The sequence below is a fragment of the Dermacentor silvarum genome, chromosome 4, assembly GCF_013339745.2.
Source record: "Dermacentor silvarum isolate Dsil-2018 chromosome 4, BIME_Dsil_1.4, whole genome shotgun sequence".
Classification (NCBI taxonomy): Eukaryota; Metazoa; Arthropoda; class Arachnida; order Ixodida; family Ixodidae; genus Dermacentor; species Dermacentor silvarum.
The window spans coordinates 21816264-21836055 of record NC_051157.2 but is presented as its reverse complement, the minus strand read 5'-3'; the positions used below and the strand labels follow the sequence as shown (position 1 = coordinate 21836055).

Below are 19792 nucleotides of genomic sequence, written 5' to 3'. Positions count from 1 at the left end.
ATCCATGTTGGCCTTACTAGCTCTAGGCCCCTGGGTATTGAAACAGTGACATATTCAGTAGATATCAGAAGTGCTGAAACGTTCAGTACATTGTTTAGCTCATTCACGATATCAGCGCAGTATTCTTTTACCGTTTCAAACACTTGGTCCTTTCTTCATTTTCTTAAGTTGCACATCAATTTATTGAAATCTGTGGTATAACGGACTTTATTATTTCCCGAGATCAAGTAATATTCCTTGGAAATATTGATGAATATTGTGAATATTGATTGGTTGCACACATTGAATGCATGTATTTGGAGCATTTGTGACAAAAATACACTTACATCAATGATTCATTTATTTTCATGTGTCCAAACGTCGCTGGGGAGCAGCAAAAGATAACAACCAGCAGACGATGGAAAGCAGTGCGGCACCATCTGTTATGCTGGCTTACAGAAACTGCACTGGGTACACATCATTTGTGCTGACCGTCTCACAAATGTGTCCTCGAACGCAGCAACAGCCAATCGAAAAATGAAAACACCAACAGCAAGCGAGCTTCGCAATAAAGGAACGAAAATAAAGAAATGCGTGTTGTCTCGGTGACATCTAGCCGTATTGTTATTGCTAACAGCCTATGATAATATACATGTAAGCGTGGTACCATGTGATGATGCAACATGGTACCACGCTTGGTACGTGAACCAACCAGATGCGTCCTGAACAAAAGCATTGCACTCAACGCAATAACCATTGCATGCAAGAGAATATTGGCGAAGTTTCCTGTGGGGCTGGGTTCATAAATGATTACTTACAAGATGCTATGCATCTTCTACAAACTTGTAACCTTTACTGATGGAAATACTGAAACCTGGTCTCAATGAAGCACGCTATTTAAGTTTCTTGCTTTAAGTATGACTTCATTATATAGAGGTTCGACTTTCATTATTTTTATGAAGGCCTCCTTATTTGTTGAGATAAAGTGTTTATAAGTGCCACATATTTATATCATACTATGAACAAGCCGATTTTAATGCCTTGTGTACATGCAGACATTGTCATTTAGTTGTGTTTGACATTCATTTTTCAAACATTTCGTAATATTCATATCCCCAAGTGAAAAGGAGTAAACGTCACTGCTCCAGTGTGACAATGACAGCAGTTATTTTCATCTCGATACAAAATACTTGCAGATACTAAATTCTATAGGACAGACGCCACTTGAAGGGCATGCTAAAGCAAAAGTTACGTCATGCGAGTTGCTGAGAACACAGATAAAATAATTTTCCCGAAATTGCTGGCCACTTGTAAAAGTTGTGAATATAAGCTGATCTCAGTTTACGCAAAACTCTGTTGAAACATCCCCTTACCCAAGTAGAATGCATGCCTGCCAATAGCCTCGAAACAGGTGGCACAGTCATTGAAGAGTGACCGGTCACCGGCAGCCAGGATGATGAGAGTGCCATCCTCAGCAGGCTTTTTTGAGCCCGACACAGGTGCTTCCAAGTACCGCCCACCTCTGAGCATGATAGCCTAGAATCAAGGAGTACCCTACATGTGAGCACTTACTTTCATCACTCAAAAGGCCAACTGCAATAAAATATTGGACCGCACAAAGAGTTAAACGTCTAGATACAGACAAGCCTCCGTGTAAAACTTTATGCTTGAAATACAAGTGGATGCATCATAAAACGATCACAAAAATAGGTGATTTTGATACTAGAGCTGGAGAGAGAGAGAGAGAGACAATGGCGTGATTAAAGTTTGCTTCAAATGACGCGAGACCTGAAAGGTTGAGAACCTCCTAGTGGGTGGCACTCACGCCACACTGAAAATCTCATAGGTGATGTGCTGGGACCGCATCTGCTAACCACTAGGTGAACGTGTCGTCTGCAAAGGGGCTATGTAAATGCTGTTAATAAGAAAACTAGACAATTACCAGCTCTGCACCCTTGCCAGGATCGCTCTAATAGTATACTGTGTTTACCCGCATAATGAACGCACTTAAAAAAAAAAAAAGAATATATGTGCAATTTGGTGGTTCATTATGTGGGGTAAAATTTTGAGTGATTTGTTTTTTGCGGCCCACCTCTAAAACCTCACAGTTTCACCTGAAAGGCGAACCATCGATTGCGATAGCAAATGTGTAGACAGCGATACTAAGTGAGGATAGTAGCTTTATCTGCCGTATAAACTAGCAAACATTCGCTAACTATGTAGATTAACAAGCATGGTGTCAGCACGCACAGGCAAACATGAACACATCACACTCGATGACCGCAGACACTCTCTGTCCAACCCTGGCGTGAGCAAGCGCAGCACTTGCAACAGCGAGCGATGTGACCTTCGTGCCGTGTATCGCTTCAACACAAACTGAGCGGCGAGAATGGACCACGCACAAAGGTATAAGCTGCTGTCTCACCTAGACTCAGCCCCCAAGGCAGATCGCTTTCAAGATAAGGCGCGCACGGCCACACAGTTGCAGGGTACAATCATTATGAGAGGGGGAAAAAAAAAAGAACGCTTATCCTGGCACACGGCCGCACAAGGCTTGAAAAAGGCTTGAAACAGCAAAGCGGGGCGATCGTATCCCAGCATTTTCCGGAAGTGCGTGCGTATTTTTCATCTTATTACACATGATGATAATGTCTTCTCGCGCGTCTCGGACTTACGTCCTCACGTTGCTTAGCGCAGCTTGCAACACCGACACCGCGTTCCAATGCCGACAACGCGTTCCATCAAACTTGCTCCGTGAATGTGTCTCTCTCTCTTTCACTCTTATTTTCTTTATCTCTCTCTCTCTCGAGCATAGCGCCCAAAACCTCTTCTTCACCTCGCAGAGCATTGGCACGAGCGCTTGCGAATGCGCCAGCTGTGTACGAAGACGAGGACGCTCGAACACAATCATATGGTTCGCATAAATACATGTTCTGCAAGTGTGACTGTATAGCCTAGTGGTTATGATGCTCGCCTTGGGACCGTGGGTTCGAATCCCGCCACGGCAAGAAAGTTTATTTCCTTTTATTTATATCTTCATTGCTGATGATGAGTTTCTTGATACGCACCACAAATTAACAACTACGCACCACAAAAAACACACTTCTTAATTAGAAAAGTGGGGGGTGCGTTCATTATGCGTGTAAATACAGTATATACTACTAGTTTGAAACATTATGGCCAAAGTGAATTTTTGTTGTTGGTTTTTAACTCAGGGGCCCAAGAACCAAGTTGATTTAAATGCCATTAAATCCACATTACGTGTTAAACATGTACCGCAATGCACCAATCATACCTTTTCAGTTTCATATGGCACAGCCTAATTTTCATAAGCAGTGCAAAAGTTGGATAGAAACGAAAATGAGCAACACAGCACTGATTCACCTGAATGCTCACCTTTGTAAAATTTGATCTACTGGCAAATAGTACCTGTTTCATGCTATTTGCTAGCTCAGGTAAGCCTCACCTGTGGGCTTAATAACATAAACTGAAATGGGCATTTAGTGTAAAAGAATACAGTCATACCTGCAAGTTTTTTTCACTCTATGCCGATTGACTTGGAAAGCAAAAAGCCTCTCACAACCTGCAATATAGTTTGCAGAGCAGACATGACGGTTGAAAATTGCACACCTAAATGGATGCAGTCACGCTAGTTTCTTGATCATTCAGCCGAGTTACACATTAATGACATGTCCTTACAACAAAAAAGAAGCCCTCAGAATTTTCTTACGCTCTCGGTGGCACTTGCCTGAACAAAGTAAATAACCACAAATACCTAGGTTTGACATTCACTTCTGACCTTTCATGGAACTTACATATTGATAATATTACCTCAGTCGCATTACGCAAGCCTTTTTTTTTCTTAGACGATGTTTACGCCTTGCACCGAAACACACCAGACTACTAGCTTATACAACGTTTGTTCGCTCCGTTTTAGAATACGCTAACATCATCTGGTTTCCCCACACATCAACTAACATATCAAAACTAGAAAAAGTGCAAAGAAAAGCTGTGAGATTCATCTTTAACAAATACAGGCCCTATGACTCCCCTACAAACCTCTTAGCTGATGCAGGCCTTAAAACACTATCTGTTAGGGCCAGACAAGCCCGCTTAAAATTCATCTACCAACTAATGCACGGCAGTTATAAGATAGACCGAGCCAAGTACGTTACTTTGTCTACATGACGTCTATCACGAAATAAGCACCCATTTACACTAAACCAGTACAGTGTTCATAATGACACGTTCAAGTTTTCACTTTTTCCTCGTGCGATCAAAGAATGGAATCTCCTCAACTCAGACATAGTTTCCTATCCGTCACTTTCATCGTTCATCAACCAACTAGAGACATCAAACACAGAAGACGCCATTTAACACGCCCACACATATTCACTGTAATGCTTGTTCCTAGCGTGGAAATTCTGCATTTCAAGCCCCAAACTGGTCACTACTGCGCTTTTATCTGTTAGCTGTATAACTTCTCTAATTTTACAAGGGTCATATGTTCGCTATCTTTATATAAATTCTAGTAATACTATAATTGTTACTAAGTGATATTGTTAAACTAACCAAAAGTGTTGTATTTCACATCGTCATTGGTGTTTTTCTTTTCCCTTTTCTTTTTTTACTGTACCATGTAGTAGGACCTGTTTGTTTCTCTTGAAAACTGTCTAATACAATGCCCACCTGCTTTGGTCTCACTGAGACTGGCAGTATCGCAAATAAATAAATAAATAAATAAATGAAACAAACATGCACAAGCTGGGATGGCTGATATTCACCCCCCCCCCCCCCCCCTCCCTGGTTTAGCTAGTATTTCATACTACATTTGAAATTCACACAGTGCTCACCTCTGATATGTCCTGCGATGTGTCAGGGTCTATGGATGTCATCTCCACGTAGCCCTTGTTGTCTTTAATCTCTTGCAAAACACCACAGTTTCCGAACACCATCTAGGCAGCAATAAAACAGGTTTGCAATGGTCATACTCCTTATACTATGCGCCACTAATTCAACATCTTCTGGACTGCTGTTCAGCTTAGGTGACGTCAGTTCAAACTGGCAAGATGAAGTGTTCACTGTAGCAATGCGTGAATAAATTCTGAGGCATTTTAAGCACTGCAGTATTTCTGTGACTCGTTTCTTTACCCATATTGTTCACTTCACTTTGTTGCTTTAATGTTTTCGATGCATTAAGCTCTGTGAATGTGTCAGAGAATGGAAAGCACTTTATTAAATATAAAATGTCATAGAATTCGGTTCCCTTAAATCGAGGCCTGACTGTACTTCACTGTTGGTGTTGCCACCAGTAGATTAAAAATGGCACTAGACAAACATGGGTAAGATTCAGGGCTGGGCAGTATTAAAGACATGTGTATCTTCGATACTATATACTCTTCGAGTATTTTGTATCTGTATAATGCACATTCAGAAAGCCGTGTATCAATATATCTGTATTTTATATACATCCGCTGAAGTATTGTGGATCTTAGGATACAAGAAACACCTACAACAAAATGGACGAAGACGGCCACAGTCACTTGAAGGCCATGAAATGTCGCCAATAAAGCTTATTCTAACATTCGCCAATTTTATCTTCACACATATTCCTAATAAACAAACCTGATCAGGAATATGAACAAACTACAACATAATGCTGACTTGAAACTCCTCACTTTCGAACTTTACAAATTGTGAGTGCCAGCCACCTCGTTTTTTTTTTTTTTAAATTAGGATGCTCTGTGGCACTATCAAAAACGAGAATTGCAGTGAAACAAAACCAAAAGTTTTATATAAGTATATTATGACGAATCAAATAAACTTTTAGGTCATCACGGAAAAATTATTATTAATTTTTCTAAGCTACCACGGCACCTGCCGTGGTAGCTTAGTGGCATGCATTGCACTGCTGAGCTCGAGGTTACGGGTTCGATCATGACTATGGCGGCTACGCTTCGATGGAGGAAAATGGAAAAAACAAAGGAAGAGGAAGAAGAAGCTCCAGTAAGTAGAACCCAGGTGGTAAATTCTAAGTCCCCCACTACGACGTGCCTCATAATTATATTAGCTTTGGCACATAAAGCCACAAGTTTTAATTTTCTTTTTTCGGCAGCTTGTTGCAACTGCAGAATTGAAGTCGGCCAGTACTCGAAGAATACCCTTTTGTAGAAACCATGTGCTGCAAGACGCATTACCAATCAACTTAAGTTTCCCATACTGCATTTTGCGCCACACGGAAGCGTGCTACTTTAACAGGAACATCATCAGGAATACATTTCGCTGCAGACCTCGAGTACTTTGAGTGCATTTTACGAGCAAAGATCCCATTACTGTACATACGACCATGTCTCAGACGCTCCATAATGGAATTTGAAGCCACAAAAGCAAGTGCCGCATGCTAAAGAACAATGTGTTTTAGCACTTCCTATGCTTGCCGTGGTGAACTGGTCCTGCTGTCTACTGCTCTCGCACAACCACATTTTGGTGTGCATGGCGGCACGCCAAAGAGCATGGCATGCCGCCATGCTCTATGAAGTCGTGTGATATATAACACATGTTGGCAAATTATTCTGTGGTAGCTGCACATAATGTAGCCAGCAGTTTGACCTTGGAATGATCTGGATGCCACGGGTCACAACAGTATGGCTGCCGTCACAATTAGCCAACAACGTATGAGAGCGAGCAAAGCAATGCAGAGTCCACTTTCTCTTTAAGGTCTGTGTATCAAATATATGAGCTTAGCTGTAATTTACAATTCTCCACTGCAGGTATATTCACCTTTATTCTGTTAGTGTCATTAGAACTGAAGACCTTGGGCAGAGTGACTAAATCTACATCCTTATTTAGCTTTGAATGGATACCAACATGTTAACAAAAGACGTTCAATAGATACCCCAGTGTTTCCACACGTTATGGATAAAACGTAGACATTGTCACATTTTCGCCTATAGCACTGCATTTACAGAATTACAAAATGACCCTGTTTCGAATAGTAGTTCTCAAATCTCTGAGCTATCCTAAAGCTTATTTTAATTTCAATCTTTGCTGTTCGATATAGATTGGCTTCCTGTTCATCGTGCCTATCCAAGCTGTCTCACCATCCGTGACCTGCCTTTCCACAGCTGCTGTGTACGCGCCATCAACCTAATTTTGCTGGTTATTTTCACAGCTCGTTTCCTCTACTCTGAGTCAGCGCTTTTCAATAGTTTTCTTGTGTTTTTCTAACGCCCTCTAATGGGCACGCAAAGTACTACAGTAAAGTCAGTAATGTTGCCAAATGCGGATGATGGGGAAGATCGACTCCACTATTAGTGAGCCTATTTCCTGGAAATTTCAATCGAAGAGTTCAGCATGGCTGATGGTAGTCAACATGCTGCCTTAGACAGAACATCATCTGCTCTTGCATGACCTGCTGTTTCATGTGACAGAGTGAAAGAAAAATTGAATATTGCACATTAATATTGGTGCAAATCTATGCCGTTGTCATTAAGACTCGTTTTCTGTTCTCTAAAAACAAACACTCCTTAGCTCAACATATTGTTTTTAAAAACTCATATGTCTAACTCATGCCAAGGTACTCAGTGCGCAATCTAAAGGTTGATGTCGATCACAAAACCACAGAAATGAATACATTACAAGCAAGCTGACCTGCTTTAAGATTCGACCGCAAACTAGTGCCTCGTACCAATTAAAAGTGGCATAGAAAAATCACTGATTAAGCAGCATGCCTACATTTCTCTGATGCAACTGTTGCTAGCCCCTTAGACTATGGGGAAGCTTTATGTCAGGAGTTCTTAGCTACATACAGGGTACGAAGAAAACGTTTTTCTGTGCTTACACAGTGCAGTTTTGATAAAATTTCTTGCATTTAAAAAAAATGGCTAAAATTTATTAAATGTAAGGAGCCATCTTGTACTAAGACCACCAGTTTTTTACTGAAGTTAATAAAAATCGCGAAAGTAAAAAAAACAATAATGAAACACCTGCAGCCCTGAGCAAAAATATTAAATAAAAAAAATCACAATTCTGTACAATGAACATTTTGGGACATCCAAAGTAGACAAAAATAATGTATTGATCATATGCCACTTTCAATTATACCACTAATGTAGTAAGACTTTCTTACAATCCTTGTAGGCATTGTAACAATTTCCCATAAACTATAAAATATATTGCACCTGTCTACTTAAAATGCTCTATCGAATGCGGATTACAGAGCTGGAATATCAGTTTTTGTAAACATCGTGCTTCAAATTTAAAACCAACTTTTGACGATTTTATATACAGTATGAGGCACTGAGTCAAAATTCTGCTTGCTATGGTAGGTAAAATTTCGCTTTCTCTCCGAAATTCAGCACAGTTTATTCAAATCGGTTCACTAAGTAATACAAGTATTTAGTATATCTGTGCAAGTATATGTGCAAGTATTTTGGAGTTGGCCTTGAGCTAACGCTTCCCCTAATAGACAATATTGTATTTTGTTAGATTGTTGAAAAATCGTTACCTGGTTAATAGGAAATTTGATAGGAACGCCATCTCATGGCAGGAGCTACAAAATTTGCAAGCCAACTATTGCAATGCAGCAACCCTGCAGTGGGGCTATAATAAGCAATTAACTAATGTGTTGGGTATCTTTAGACACAAATAGCGAGTATTGTATCAAATACAATCAATGCTGCAGTATCTTATAGCTGTATCAAGATACAATTACAATGTATCTTTGATCAGCCCTGGTAAGATTATTAGCTTATCTAAGAGGGATGGGCATCAGGAAATGGCAAGCGTGATTGAAGACACTACAAATGAAACTGCACATTGTAGTATCGCTTGCCATGCTTGATTTACAAGGAAACTTGGATCTGAAACTTTTCTTGCCTCCACAGCAGCACTGTTGCAGAAACATGCACATGTAACACGATCATTTATTTTGTAGCATGCTTATGCAACATCAGGCTATGAAAGGAAAAATGGTTATCTACTCAAATGTAGCATGCAGCTACAACTTCCCTACAATTTTTCCTTTAATGACAATTCCTCCACCTTACGGGATTCCGCAGAACTGATTTGCAAACTGTGTTACAGGTTATTACATTTTCAACCCTATTTTTAGGGGTGAAGCACCTTAGGGCCGAGCCTTGTCCCTCGTCGTCCTTTGTCTGTAGCTCTGGTTTGCATGGAGACCCGCTAGGGGCGCTGCGGTGCACAAGGGCTATATAAGTGCTGTATATACTGTACACATGTACAGTATATATATGTATATGTATAGTATATGTATGTGAAGCTCCGGCTTCTGGAGAACGCTTCTGGCATTTTGCCGACGCTTCCCGCGCTCTCGCCGCCTCTGGTTCCGCTTGCCAGCGTCGCTGTGCTGCTGCACTGATCACAAGGCAATCTTAATGAAGGGAAAACGAAGTCCGCACCTCAATACCATATACGACCAATAAAACAACATTCTATATACTGTACACATGTGTTGTCACTCATTTGCATGTTCGAGTGGGCAACGTACGGGGGATTCACGGTTACCCGAATGATCCCTCGGTGCTTCGCCCACTCATCATCATTCACTTCGTGGATATCGCTCCTGCGCTGCCTTCCCACTTTCTTCCCTTGTGTGCGATTCGGCTCACCTTTGCAAGCTTTCACTTGCACATACAGCATAAGGCGCATGAAAACGAGGTTATTGCCCTTGGGCTTTATACAGGCAGAAATACGCCTGAGTGTCCAATGATTGCTATCGCAATTATATAGAAGGCACCCATACTATTGTGCATGACCTGCTTTCACAAAGTGAAACGTCACTAATTTTTTAAAAATTTATTACCGAATGAACAGCTGCGTCTTATATACGTTTTTCTTTTAATTGCCGTTTTGAGGAGGTGCGACTTATAGACCGGAAGATATGGTACATTTTAAAACCAACCACAATTTGTTATTGACAAGATACTTTTGCAAGGTGGCTAAGCTAATTTTATATTCTACATACAACGCGCAAGTTATAAGATAAAGTAACATACATACATACATACATACATACATGCACACATACATAAAAAATTAAAAATTGCTTACCTCCTTGGCTGCGTGAGAATTGGAGACACAGCAGAATGTGATGTCCGATGCTGCGACGACATCAGCAGGAGTTAAACCCTTGTAAGCACCCGCCTTTACAAAGTCTCGGCACTGCAAATAAAAAATGAAGCGAGAGGTATTTAGACAATGCAGAACATTTCAGTGAAACTGATGGCCACAGCAAATAAGCTACCGTGTTTACTCGAATTCTCGCACCCCCACATTGACCATCAAAACTTAAAATTTATTCGAATTACGGAGGGAAAGTTTTCCCCACATAATTGTCCCAGCCACACAATTCTCATCAATTTTTCAAGGAAAAGAAGTGCGATCATTATGCGAGTAAATACGGCACTGTAGTCAACAACATTTGGGACAAATTTGAAAATACCATCGCTGTTAACTTAGGGGCCATGCTTCCTTAGGACGGTGTGAACATTATGAATTGATTACTAGCAGTTTCTGTCAGCTGCAAATACATATTTTGCTAGTCCATAAGCCATAGCCATCCCATTGTATTTTAGAAGACGGTATGATGTGAATTACTCACTGTAACATATTACTGCAATATAACATATGAAAAGTATAAATAAATTACTACTACTTTGACACACTAAGATGAAACTAGGAATAAACAAATGCACAAATGCATTTCACATGCTCGGTCTTACGCTATTATGAAGAAGCTGCTATAGCTACCTTGTATCAACACAACAGGATGGGCCCCGATACTCAGTGTCAACCTCATGAAGCGTTGTACAAACCAGAGCCTCAGGAATAACTTTAACATCCCCCTACACAACCACCATCAAACTTTGCAAGATAATGATGCATATGATTGCCTTAGCAACCAATTTACCAGCTCTACTATAGTTCAACTGAACAGCTTGGCCTAGCACATAGACGGAATCAGAACAATGCTGCATATGATAGTGGGGTCCCCAAAGTTATATGGCGAGTGCCAGTGCATCGTTTCATTTTATTCGCGTAACGGCGGCCCCTTTCTGTTATATGTTGGAAGCACCACTTCTGACGCAGGGTCATGGCCAGTGCCGTCCACCACACCGGCCCTTCCCGACGATATTCCGGCGAGACTCCTCGAGAACCTCGGATTGCACCACCACCGGCGTCGGCAACGATGACACTAACGACGTCGGCGGCGCGCTCTCCCCCACCCCGGTGCCCGGGTGAAGCCGTCCGCCGGCTCGAAAAGAAGACGGGCGACGCCACTACCACAAACACCATTAACTTTGTCTTGGCCCGCGTCCAGAGTGCGCGTGCGACGCAAGCGGCTCAGCCACCGGCCTAGGCAACAACGTTCCCTTCAATCTTCAAGCAAGTCACTCGATTCGGCACTTAGCGCCGGTACATGTAGCGCGCATGATGGACCTAAAGCGGTAAACGCACAGAATACGTCATCCGACGAATTCTCGGCGTGGTCTACACCGCTTCGCCGTTATCATGGACGAAAAGCGTCAACATTCAAGTTGCCAGTTTTCGTCGCGACACATTTTGGCTAGGATTTAAATGCGGTTATCGCGCAACGTAAGACGGGCGCGCTGACAACCTGAAAACGTCGCGCTCCAAAATACGTTTCCACGTTGGCTCTGGTCCTCGAAAACCTCTTTCCGGGCAGTTCTGAGTGCTCCTGCGTGTCCAGTGGAAAGCGCCCTAAACCAAAATTTCCTAGATCTCTCAACCACAGTTCGCACCTTCCAGTTCCGTACGGGCGCTTCGGGATTCATCTCGTATAGTTAACTCGAGCTTTTATTCGAACTTCAAAAAATTTTCGCGCTTTCCGTTGTGCTGCCCTGTCAAATTTCACAAAAATATTATTACTTGTTAATACTTTCTTTTTTCACATCGTTCATAAAAACCTGGGCCGGTATTTTGTAGCGATGCCTTTACTCCGCTCGCGTTATCAACGTTGATATCGTGAGCGGACCGTCGCTCTGACCATTGACAAAGCGCGATAAGCGCGAAAAGGCATTATTACTTTACAGGCATCGCTACAAAATAGCGGCCCTGGCATCGCTGTTTGCCGACGGGCAGAGAAACTGCAGCAACTCGCCTCTCCCATAAGAGAGTGCGCATACAACGGTGGGCTATCATTTTAATATCCCCCATCTTTTTCCGTGGACAAACCAAGCAAGCTAAAACATGCCACAAGTTGTATTCAACATTGCGGACCAAACAAACGCGAAGTTACTACGCAACTTAAGCTAAAATAAAGCAGCTGTAAGTGCAAAATATTTTGAAGTTGTTGAAATACAAAGCCCGACTATACTGCACAAAATGCGAGGTTTTTCCACACAGACAGGCTATTCTGGCATATGTATTATGCGGGTTCAAACGCGGGGTCACAACGATTCCGCGATAGCGCGTTAATAAAGAAAATAAACGGGCGGTGGCGCCACGTGTACGCATAGAAGCGCGGCTGCGATTCCAGCTTTCGTAAACAGGATGGTTTCAAGAGTCACTACAACGTTCTCGTGTGGAAATTTGTAGGCACAGAGACTATAATGCAACAACATGCTTCAAATAACAGAGTAACAATAACAGAGCAAAGCGAGCGGGTGGCAGACGATGGGTAATATATGAAAATGCGATTATATGGGACTAAGGCCGTCAATTAAAGGTTGAAAAATTAGTTTTAACACATTTCTTGCATCTTCAGAATAATGAAAAACACAATCAACAATAGAAATATGAACGTTTCAGTGAGTTATGTTGCAGGCCTGCGTACACAGAAAACCTTCTTTCGCTTCTGTGTCGCTTCAGTTATGAGTAGAGATCGGATTTTAGGAAAATGCCTTTTTTGTTCCTTGCGCTCCTATTGCCCCACTTTGATATATTAGCACGAATTAGAGGTTAAGAAGGGCTTTCATAGTGTTTTTATAGTGCCTATAAATGCCTATTTTCAATATCGGTGCCTATACGAACACTATTTAGCATCAAGTTTCGCTTTCGAGTGCAGTTAGAGACCGTTATTCATGTTACCGGGGAACATTGGCTGTTCGGAACTCTATGGGGTTCAGCCTAGTCCTTTAGTTAAACCAACTCCCGGAAAACAACTGCTAGCAGCATTGAAATGGAACGCGCCGGCCAGCATACACCACCGCGCTGACATTGCGCGGGCGGCTGGCGAATGCGAAACCGCGGAGAGCCGTCAGGGGAAAGGAGAGTGAAGAGCAAAACAAGAAAGAAAAATGTGATGTGCACGCGGCTTTTGTTTTGTTTATAATTTACTTTGTAAGGTGTTCCCCGCCGTCGGGCGTTCCTTCTCAGCGTACGAGATCATTCTCAGTGACAAGAGGCACAATTTTGAATCCAAAAATCTGGAGATGGTGGTAGTTTGCTATTGTTTCCGCAATCTTCACAGCGATTCTTAGACTACGTTCCGCGTGCTCTCCAAACAGATTTATTCAGACATGTGCACTTCAAATGGGCTGGAAGTGTATTTGGCAGTGCTGGGACGTCTGGCATGTACAATTCGGATTATGTCATTGTATATGAGACAATTGCGAAGAGTTGTACCTAACAGTCCTCATGTAAGAACATGCGTAGTCTCTCTTGCATTTGTTATTTGTCTGTTTTTGTTGTGTCTTCATTTAATTGCGTCAGGCAGACATGAAATATCGTTTTTCTTTAATCAGTATTCACAGCTTTCAAGTATTCTTTTTCATGCCTGTTTCACTATATGCAACGCTCGAGTACAGTGGCCAATGAACATGAATATGAGCGGTGTGCTTATTGAATGAAGCCAATTGATCGTCATTAATCCAGCAGTTTTATGGGACAATTGCACGGCTACGTTCAACTGTTGGCGCCTTTGTGCCATCATAGACAATAACATTTCTTGTTTTCCTATCGTAGATATAGGCCGCGCACGTCTTCGTTTGAAATTATTTGCATTCGCGTGAAAATTTATTGTGCCTATATTTACGACGTTGGAGGCCTAAAACGTTGTTTTGCCTGCCTATTTTTGGCGCCTAAAACGCGCTTTTTTAATGCCTAAAGATCCGGCCTCTAGTTATGAGCTCCGAAATTACTGACCGTACCTTCGCAAGTTATTTCATGGTCGGCGTTGTTGCGGAAATCAATTTGCTGCTGCTCTGCTTTCTCAAGAGCACAACAGTGATATCTGCCTGCACGGGGTGCACGTCTTCACAAGCGCATGATTTTGTATTCGACAACGGTGTCGTACAATGTATTACATGGTCGAGCTGCGAAACATGCGCGTCGCAATGATACGAAAGGGAAACCTTTAAATGGCCGGCCAGAATGGCCAGTTCCGACATCCATGCTGCTGCTGTTGTGGCCTCAAGCCATGTTTTCGAGGCACTCGATAGGAGACTGACCTTCGCAAATTTTCCTTAACGCAGCGCTGATCATGTTGCAAGTCAGGTTTCCTTTAAACGATTCGGTTTCCTTTACGAAAAGCACTCAATGCTGCCAGACTGGATGTATCATTTATTAAAATCTTTGGATGCGATGCACTGTCACCACACCTGGATGCTTCGACAAATCGAGGGCTGCGCCGCTTCACTCACTTCTAAGTTTTTCACTTCGATGGTGTTTTCTGCATAGCGAACCAGGCGTCACCTACCGACACGAAGCTGGCTCGTTTGAACATGTTTGGTCCGCTCGCTTATTATCCTTTTAAAAGTAGAAGTTGCAGGCAGTGCCTGCTGCAATAACGTTGCCCACTCTGCGTGCACGGCCCGTTCGCCGCGTTCCAATCAGAGAGCAGCTGCAGGTCGCGCAAGAGAATGACTACGTGCACGCCGTTGAGCTCGCGTCACCTGCCAAGGCTTCCGCGTTGCTGCTGTCAGACGAGGCAGTCCTCTCGAAATGAAACGTCACTGGCGAACAGAAAGCAACCCACGACGAAGATGAAAAAGTCGCACACCTACGTGGCCGCTAACTCGATTAAATGGCCAATCCCCGCACGCCCTCGAAGGAACAATCACTTGAAATTGGATTAACGTCTTCGGCACGCCATTCGCGGCCTCCACTAAAGTTATTCTTTTTTTTCTTCAGAACACCGTTATTTCGAGCGAGCCGTAAACGGTCAAAGACTGCGCAGCGAAACACTGTGCGAAGCATTCAATGCAATCGCGCACGTTCTAGTACGAGCGATGCTCCATGGATCCTGCCGTGTCCACGCTCGGAACAGCGCATGCAATGAACATCTCAAAAGGCCGATCGTTGCCGCGAAAGCACAGTGCATCTCAACGCTGAGAGGTGGCGCCACAGGACTTGCCAGTCCTTGAGGAGTCGGCCTTGCCCCAAACAGATACCGCAGTCACAATCGCGACAAGACAGGAGCCCGGGCAGATCACGTTGAGCGCGCCTCTCGCTTCTCCGAATCAAACGTTATGCGACTCTGGAGAAACAGTCCATTAGTCTGCGTCCTGCCGCGACACCGATAAGCCACGACTTATCACAGCCCGCCTTCGTGGAATACATTTACGGCTCGTTCCGCCAGCCGGCAACGCATCGCACCCTTGGAGAGACAAGAAACCTACCGTACAGACTCGAGTGCGACCTTTACACAACTCGGTAGCCCAAAATTTTGAAAAACAATTTCCAATGGAGAAGCAATCGCGTTCGGTGTGACCGTGTCCCAATGCCGCGCGCGCGCGCATCGGCGAATTTCAAGTTCCATCGCATGAGCGATGGCGCACGCGCGCATCGGCGCTGCGTACTTCCGCATGCCGCTACTAGATGGCGAGAGCCAGGATGTGCACAAATTAAGAGCTTGGTGGCGCAACCCACCACCCCGTTTCAAAGGGGACGCTCATAGCATCCATCCACAAGACCGCGCCAGCACCATTTAGACCAAAAGGTGCGGTCCCGTGTGAAGGCCGCACCGCATCAAAAAAGAAAAAAAGCGCAGCCTCCATAAGAAATTATACGGTGTTGCGATTCCCTGAAGACACACTCGTACGAGACACATGAAAAAATAATTGGCGACCATCTACAGCTGTTTCTAGAAGTAGGCGTCTGACATTTAGCGGCATCTCAAGAATGAGTAATGACATGTGAACAAAGCACTCACAAAAGTATTTGCAAGATATCGTTAAAAGTCACATTATGGGCCTTAACGTGCCAAAGAAACATAAGCTATGAGAGGCGCCGTAGTGAGGTAGGGGTGGGCTCCAGAATAATTTCATACAGACAACTTAAGAAACGCAATCTGGCCAAAAAAAAAAAAAAAAAAAAAGAGCGCGCACACACACACACACAACGATTTTGTGTGTGAATGTGCCTTTCTTATGTATGTGTCCAGTTTAGCATCTTTATCCGTTCTTATAGAATACCAACGCACTTTAACTGCGGCCCTTTGGATCCATTTCAACGAAAAAAAAAAATACAAAAGTGCTTGTATTTAGCTCCTACATTAACGCGGTCGCTGTGGCCGGAAACCAAACTCGCGATCTCGTGCTTAACAGATGAGAGAGAGAGAGAGATAAATAAACGCGTCCCTGCCTTTCACAAAGCCTTTGACCCGTTGTGCTGCTGAGCCTCTAGGGCTACTGCAGGTCGTACTTTCTGCTCATAAGCGAAGCGCTTTCAGATGGCTTCGCGGCAAGATATGAAACACAATAGTCGAGGAATCTTATCTGGAAGTGGAAAAGGAATCAATCGCGTCCTCAAGCACTTATTCCTCGCGAGCCGTCACTGTAAGGACAGATAACGAATCGGTCAGGGCATTTTCAGCGTAAAAGCACTATCAGCAATACAAACAGAAAACTACGCGACAAGTACAGCACTGAGAGATAGGCTGACCTTCACACAAAACAATAAAGTGCGAGAAAAGAACGGCTTCAGAGGAGGAGACGAATATCGGCGAGCAATGGTGTGCACATAACGTTGACTACGATATTATATATATATATATATATATATATATATATATATATATATATATATATATATATATATATATACAAGAAATAACACAGCTTCGTCTGTGCTAATCATCGTGACACGCGATGCTTTTCTACCATCACGTCACGGATTTCTAATTATTTTGGCCATTTTGGCGCAGTATAGGTTCTTGAAGCTTGCTAAAGTTTAGTGTTTGGCTCTTTTCGAATACACTGGCAGTCTATCTGTACCGATAAAAGATCTAACTAGGCCAGGGCAGACGCCGTAAAAGTCCACGACGTCATGGCTGGTTGGTATGGGAACTGGCAGCGTCGCTACCCGTCTTTCATTCTTGCACCTTTTCTCTCACCAAGCCTCTCCTCAAATTAAGAGCGACTTGTTTGGTATCGAAGGACAGTTTACTAATACAGAACAAATATTTTTTTTTTTTTCTCTTTAGTGTGCTGATGGTCTTGGGAGGGTATGGAAAGATTGCCCACCTTCGGTGCGCCAACGTGCATGTGCAAGGCGCTGTCTCATTCCAATACCATCGGAACGCAACCGCCCCGGCCAGGTAACGAGCCTGCGACCTGCTGACGTAACACCACAGCCGTTAAATGGTCGACGGCGGCGAGTGCGCGGTGCGTCACAGAACGCCTCGTTCGAATGGCTGCTGCACCGGGATGCACTGCGACACAGCGCAGGGTTTCGTCGATCACAAACAAAAAAACATCAATTTCAGCGGCAAACGGACAGTCTGAAACATTTTTTTTTTTCGTTCCAAACACACAATCATATCCGCACATGACCAGCCAAGATATGAACAGAATGCGGTGTCCATGACCGCTTGCAAAGAACAACGACCCTTCCTGGATAGGGCTTTCCTGATACGAGCGAGATCCTCGCGCTCGCAGCAGCTGTGGCTTGCACAGAGACGCTCTCTCCCGCCGCGAATGCTGCGCTCGTGGCCACCGGTTTCTCCGAAGGTCACGCATTTCATTTGAAGTTTGCGAAACGGGCACCCTGCGAGGGCTCGCAAGGCAGGCGGCGACGCAGAGCAGCCCGCATTTTTGTTATCCAAAGCCTGCCGTCGGACTCCCTGTCTTTTCTTTCACAGCGCAGTCAGCTGAATAGAACGGGGTCACTTACGGTGCAATGAAACGTGTCTGGCGTTCGCGATGATAAATGCGAGCGCTTACTAAACCAGTTCGAAGCCTACTTCCACACTGCGAACGCGCAAGGTTAGATAAAGAACATTACCGAAGTTAATTTCGAATTCAGCAGCCGACAACAGCCCCACGGAACCCGTCTCCCACCAGTCCACTGTGTCTGACTCACGCTCGAGGAAAACACGTCAATACGTAAGCACTGAACTACCGCGTCGTTTCCGGAAAACGCTGGCCCTGGGTGTGTTCGGTGATACATGGCATCGCCCGCCCTTCGTTGCACTAATTATTTAATGAATGTCTACCCGGCTCCCACGAGCGCAAAACAAACACACTGCTCCCGCCAAAGACGTCGTCGCGCAGCAGTCACCGCTGCAGTATACCGACACGGACAGAAAGAAAGCTTCACTAAGACACAGCGCTCGTTTGTCTTTGTCTGTCAGTCTGCGCCTATCGTCCACGCAGCGTTCGGCGCAGCTTGCCACCAGGGGACATAAAGGCAGGGAAGAATGTTTCTCCGCAATGATTCCCCAACCCACTGTGACAGAGAATAAATGTGCCCGCACTCAGCGACCCCGAGAGAGCGAAAGCCGCGCGCGCGCCATGTACAGCATTTTTCTTGCGACGACGTCAACCATGTCCTCCGGTGGAGCAACGTCACACGTGTTTACGCGTACCTGCTGCCCGCGCGCAAGCAACACCTGTCAGGTGCCTCAGTGCACGCTCACACTACACCTCTGTTAGTAAACACTACGCAGTAAAAAGTGCGGACCCAAGGCGTAATGCGTCTCAGCTGTCACCCGCCTCGATGGACACGGCGCCCAGCCGACAACGGATGCCGCGGAGACAACACTGTTACAAGCGATGTACGCAGCCCACGCAGCTGCTTCTGCGAAGTGCGCTATCGGAAGGCACGCAAGGGAAGTATGCTAAACATGAAAAATAGTCTCACAATAGAGCTGTGTCCATAACATAGCCAGAAAGTCGCTAAAAATTTAGAGAGTTGTTGGTCACCTTAACAACTTTGCCTCTTTGAAGTGTTAGCAACTTTTAAGTGCCTTTTTCTTTTCTTTTTCAGTGGCGTAGACAGTCCTTCAAATGCACTGGTAAAATTCCTCAAGTTCAATGTCTCGCTCCCATTTTATCACAAGGGTGACATTTGCTCCTCCGTTTGCCAATACTTACAAAAAGGAGCTTATATAGTGAGTCACCAGGAGGAACCAAAGCTGCTTTTCTAGACAAATCACAATATTGAGGCCTGATATCGTTTTGAAAATTGAGGGTTTGAAATTTTCACATTCCGACCATTAACTCGCCACAGCACGAGGTTAATATTTAGAAAATAGGGGTGTACGAATAGGGATTTTTGAAACCGAATTGAATACAAATTGAACACTGTCAGAAGCGAATCGAATACCGATTACATTTCGAATAATAAACAGCCGTTTTCACAATTAATATAAAACGATGTTAACAGCCTAGTATTAAGTTAGCAAGTGTCTGTCATTACACAGTATGTTATGAAGCGTTGTTTGTAGAAATAATTCGTCGGCCCTTTCACTCCGTGAAGATGGTTAACCAGCGAAGCTGAAACATGCGGCCCCAATGTTTATCACTGGGTTAATCACGAGGGTTCATTTAAGTATTTCTCAATTATGAGGTTACACACACGTTCGGCTGCGACGGAGAGAACGTCG

At 43.9% G+C, this 19792-nt stretch overlaps 1 protein-coding gene across 2 annotated transcripts in view; it reads right to left on the bottom strand.

The window, feature by feature from the left end:
• The window catches only part of LOC119449617 (putative oxidoreductase GLYR1 homolog), a 103097-nt gene that overhangs the window by 26048 nt on the left and 57257 nt on the right, over window positions 1-19792 (bottom strand). For both annotated transcript variants that reach the window (XM_037712829.2, XM_037712830.2), the window contains 3 exons: window positions 10054-10164; window positions 4833-4934; window positions 1353-1515 (listed from right to left, as the gene is read on the bottom strand). In XM_037712829.2, coding sequence (XP_037568757.1) covers window positions 1353-1515; window positions 4833-4934; window positions 10054-10164 — 376 coding nt within the window. The remainder of the gene's footprint in view (window positions 1-1352; window positions 1516-4832; window positions 4935-10053; window positions 10165-19792) is intronic.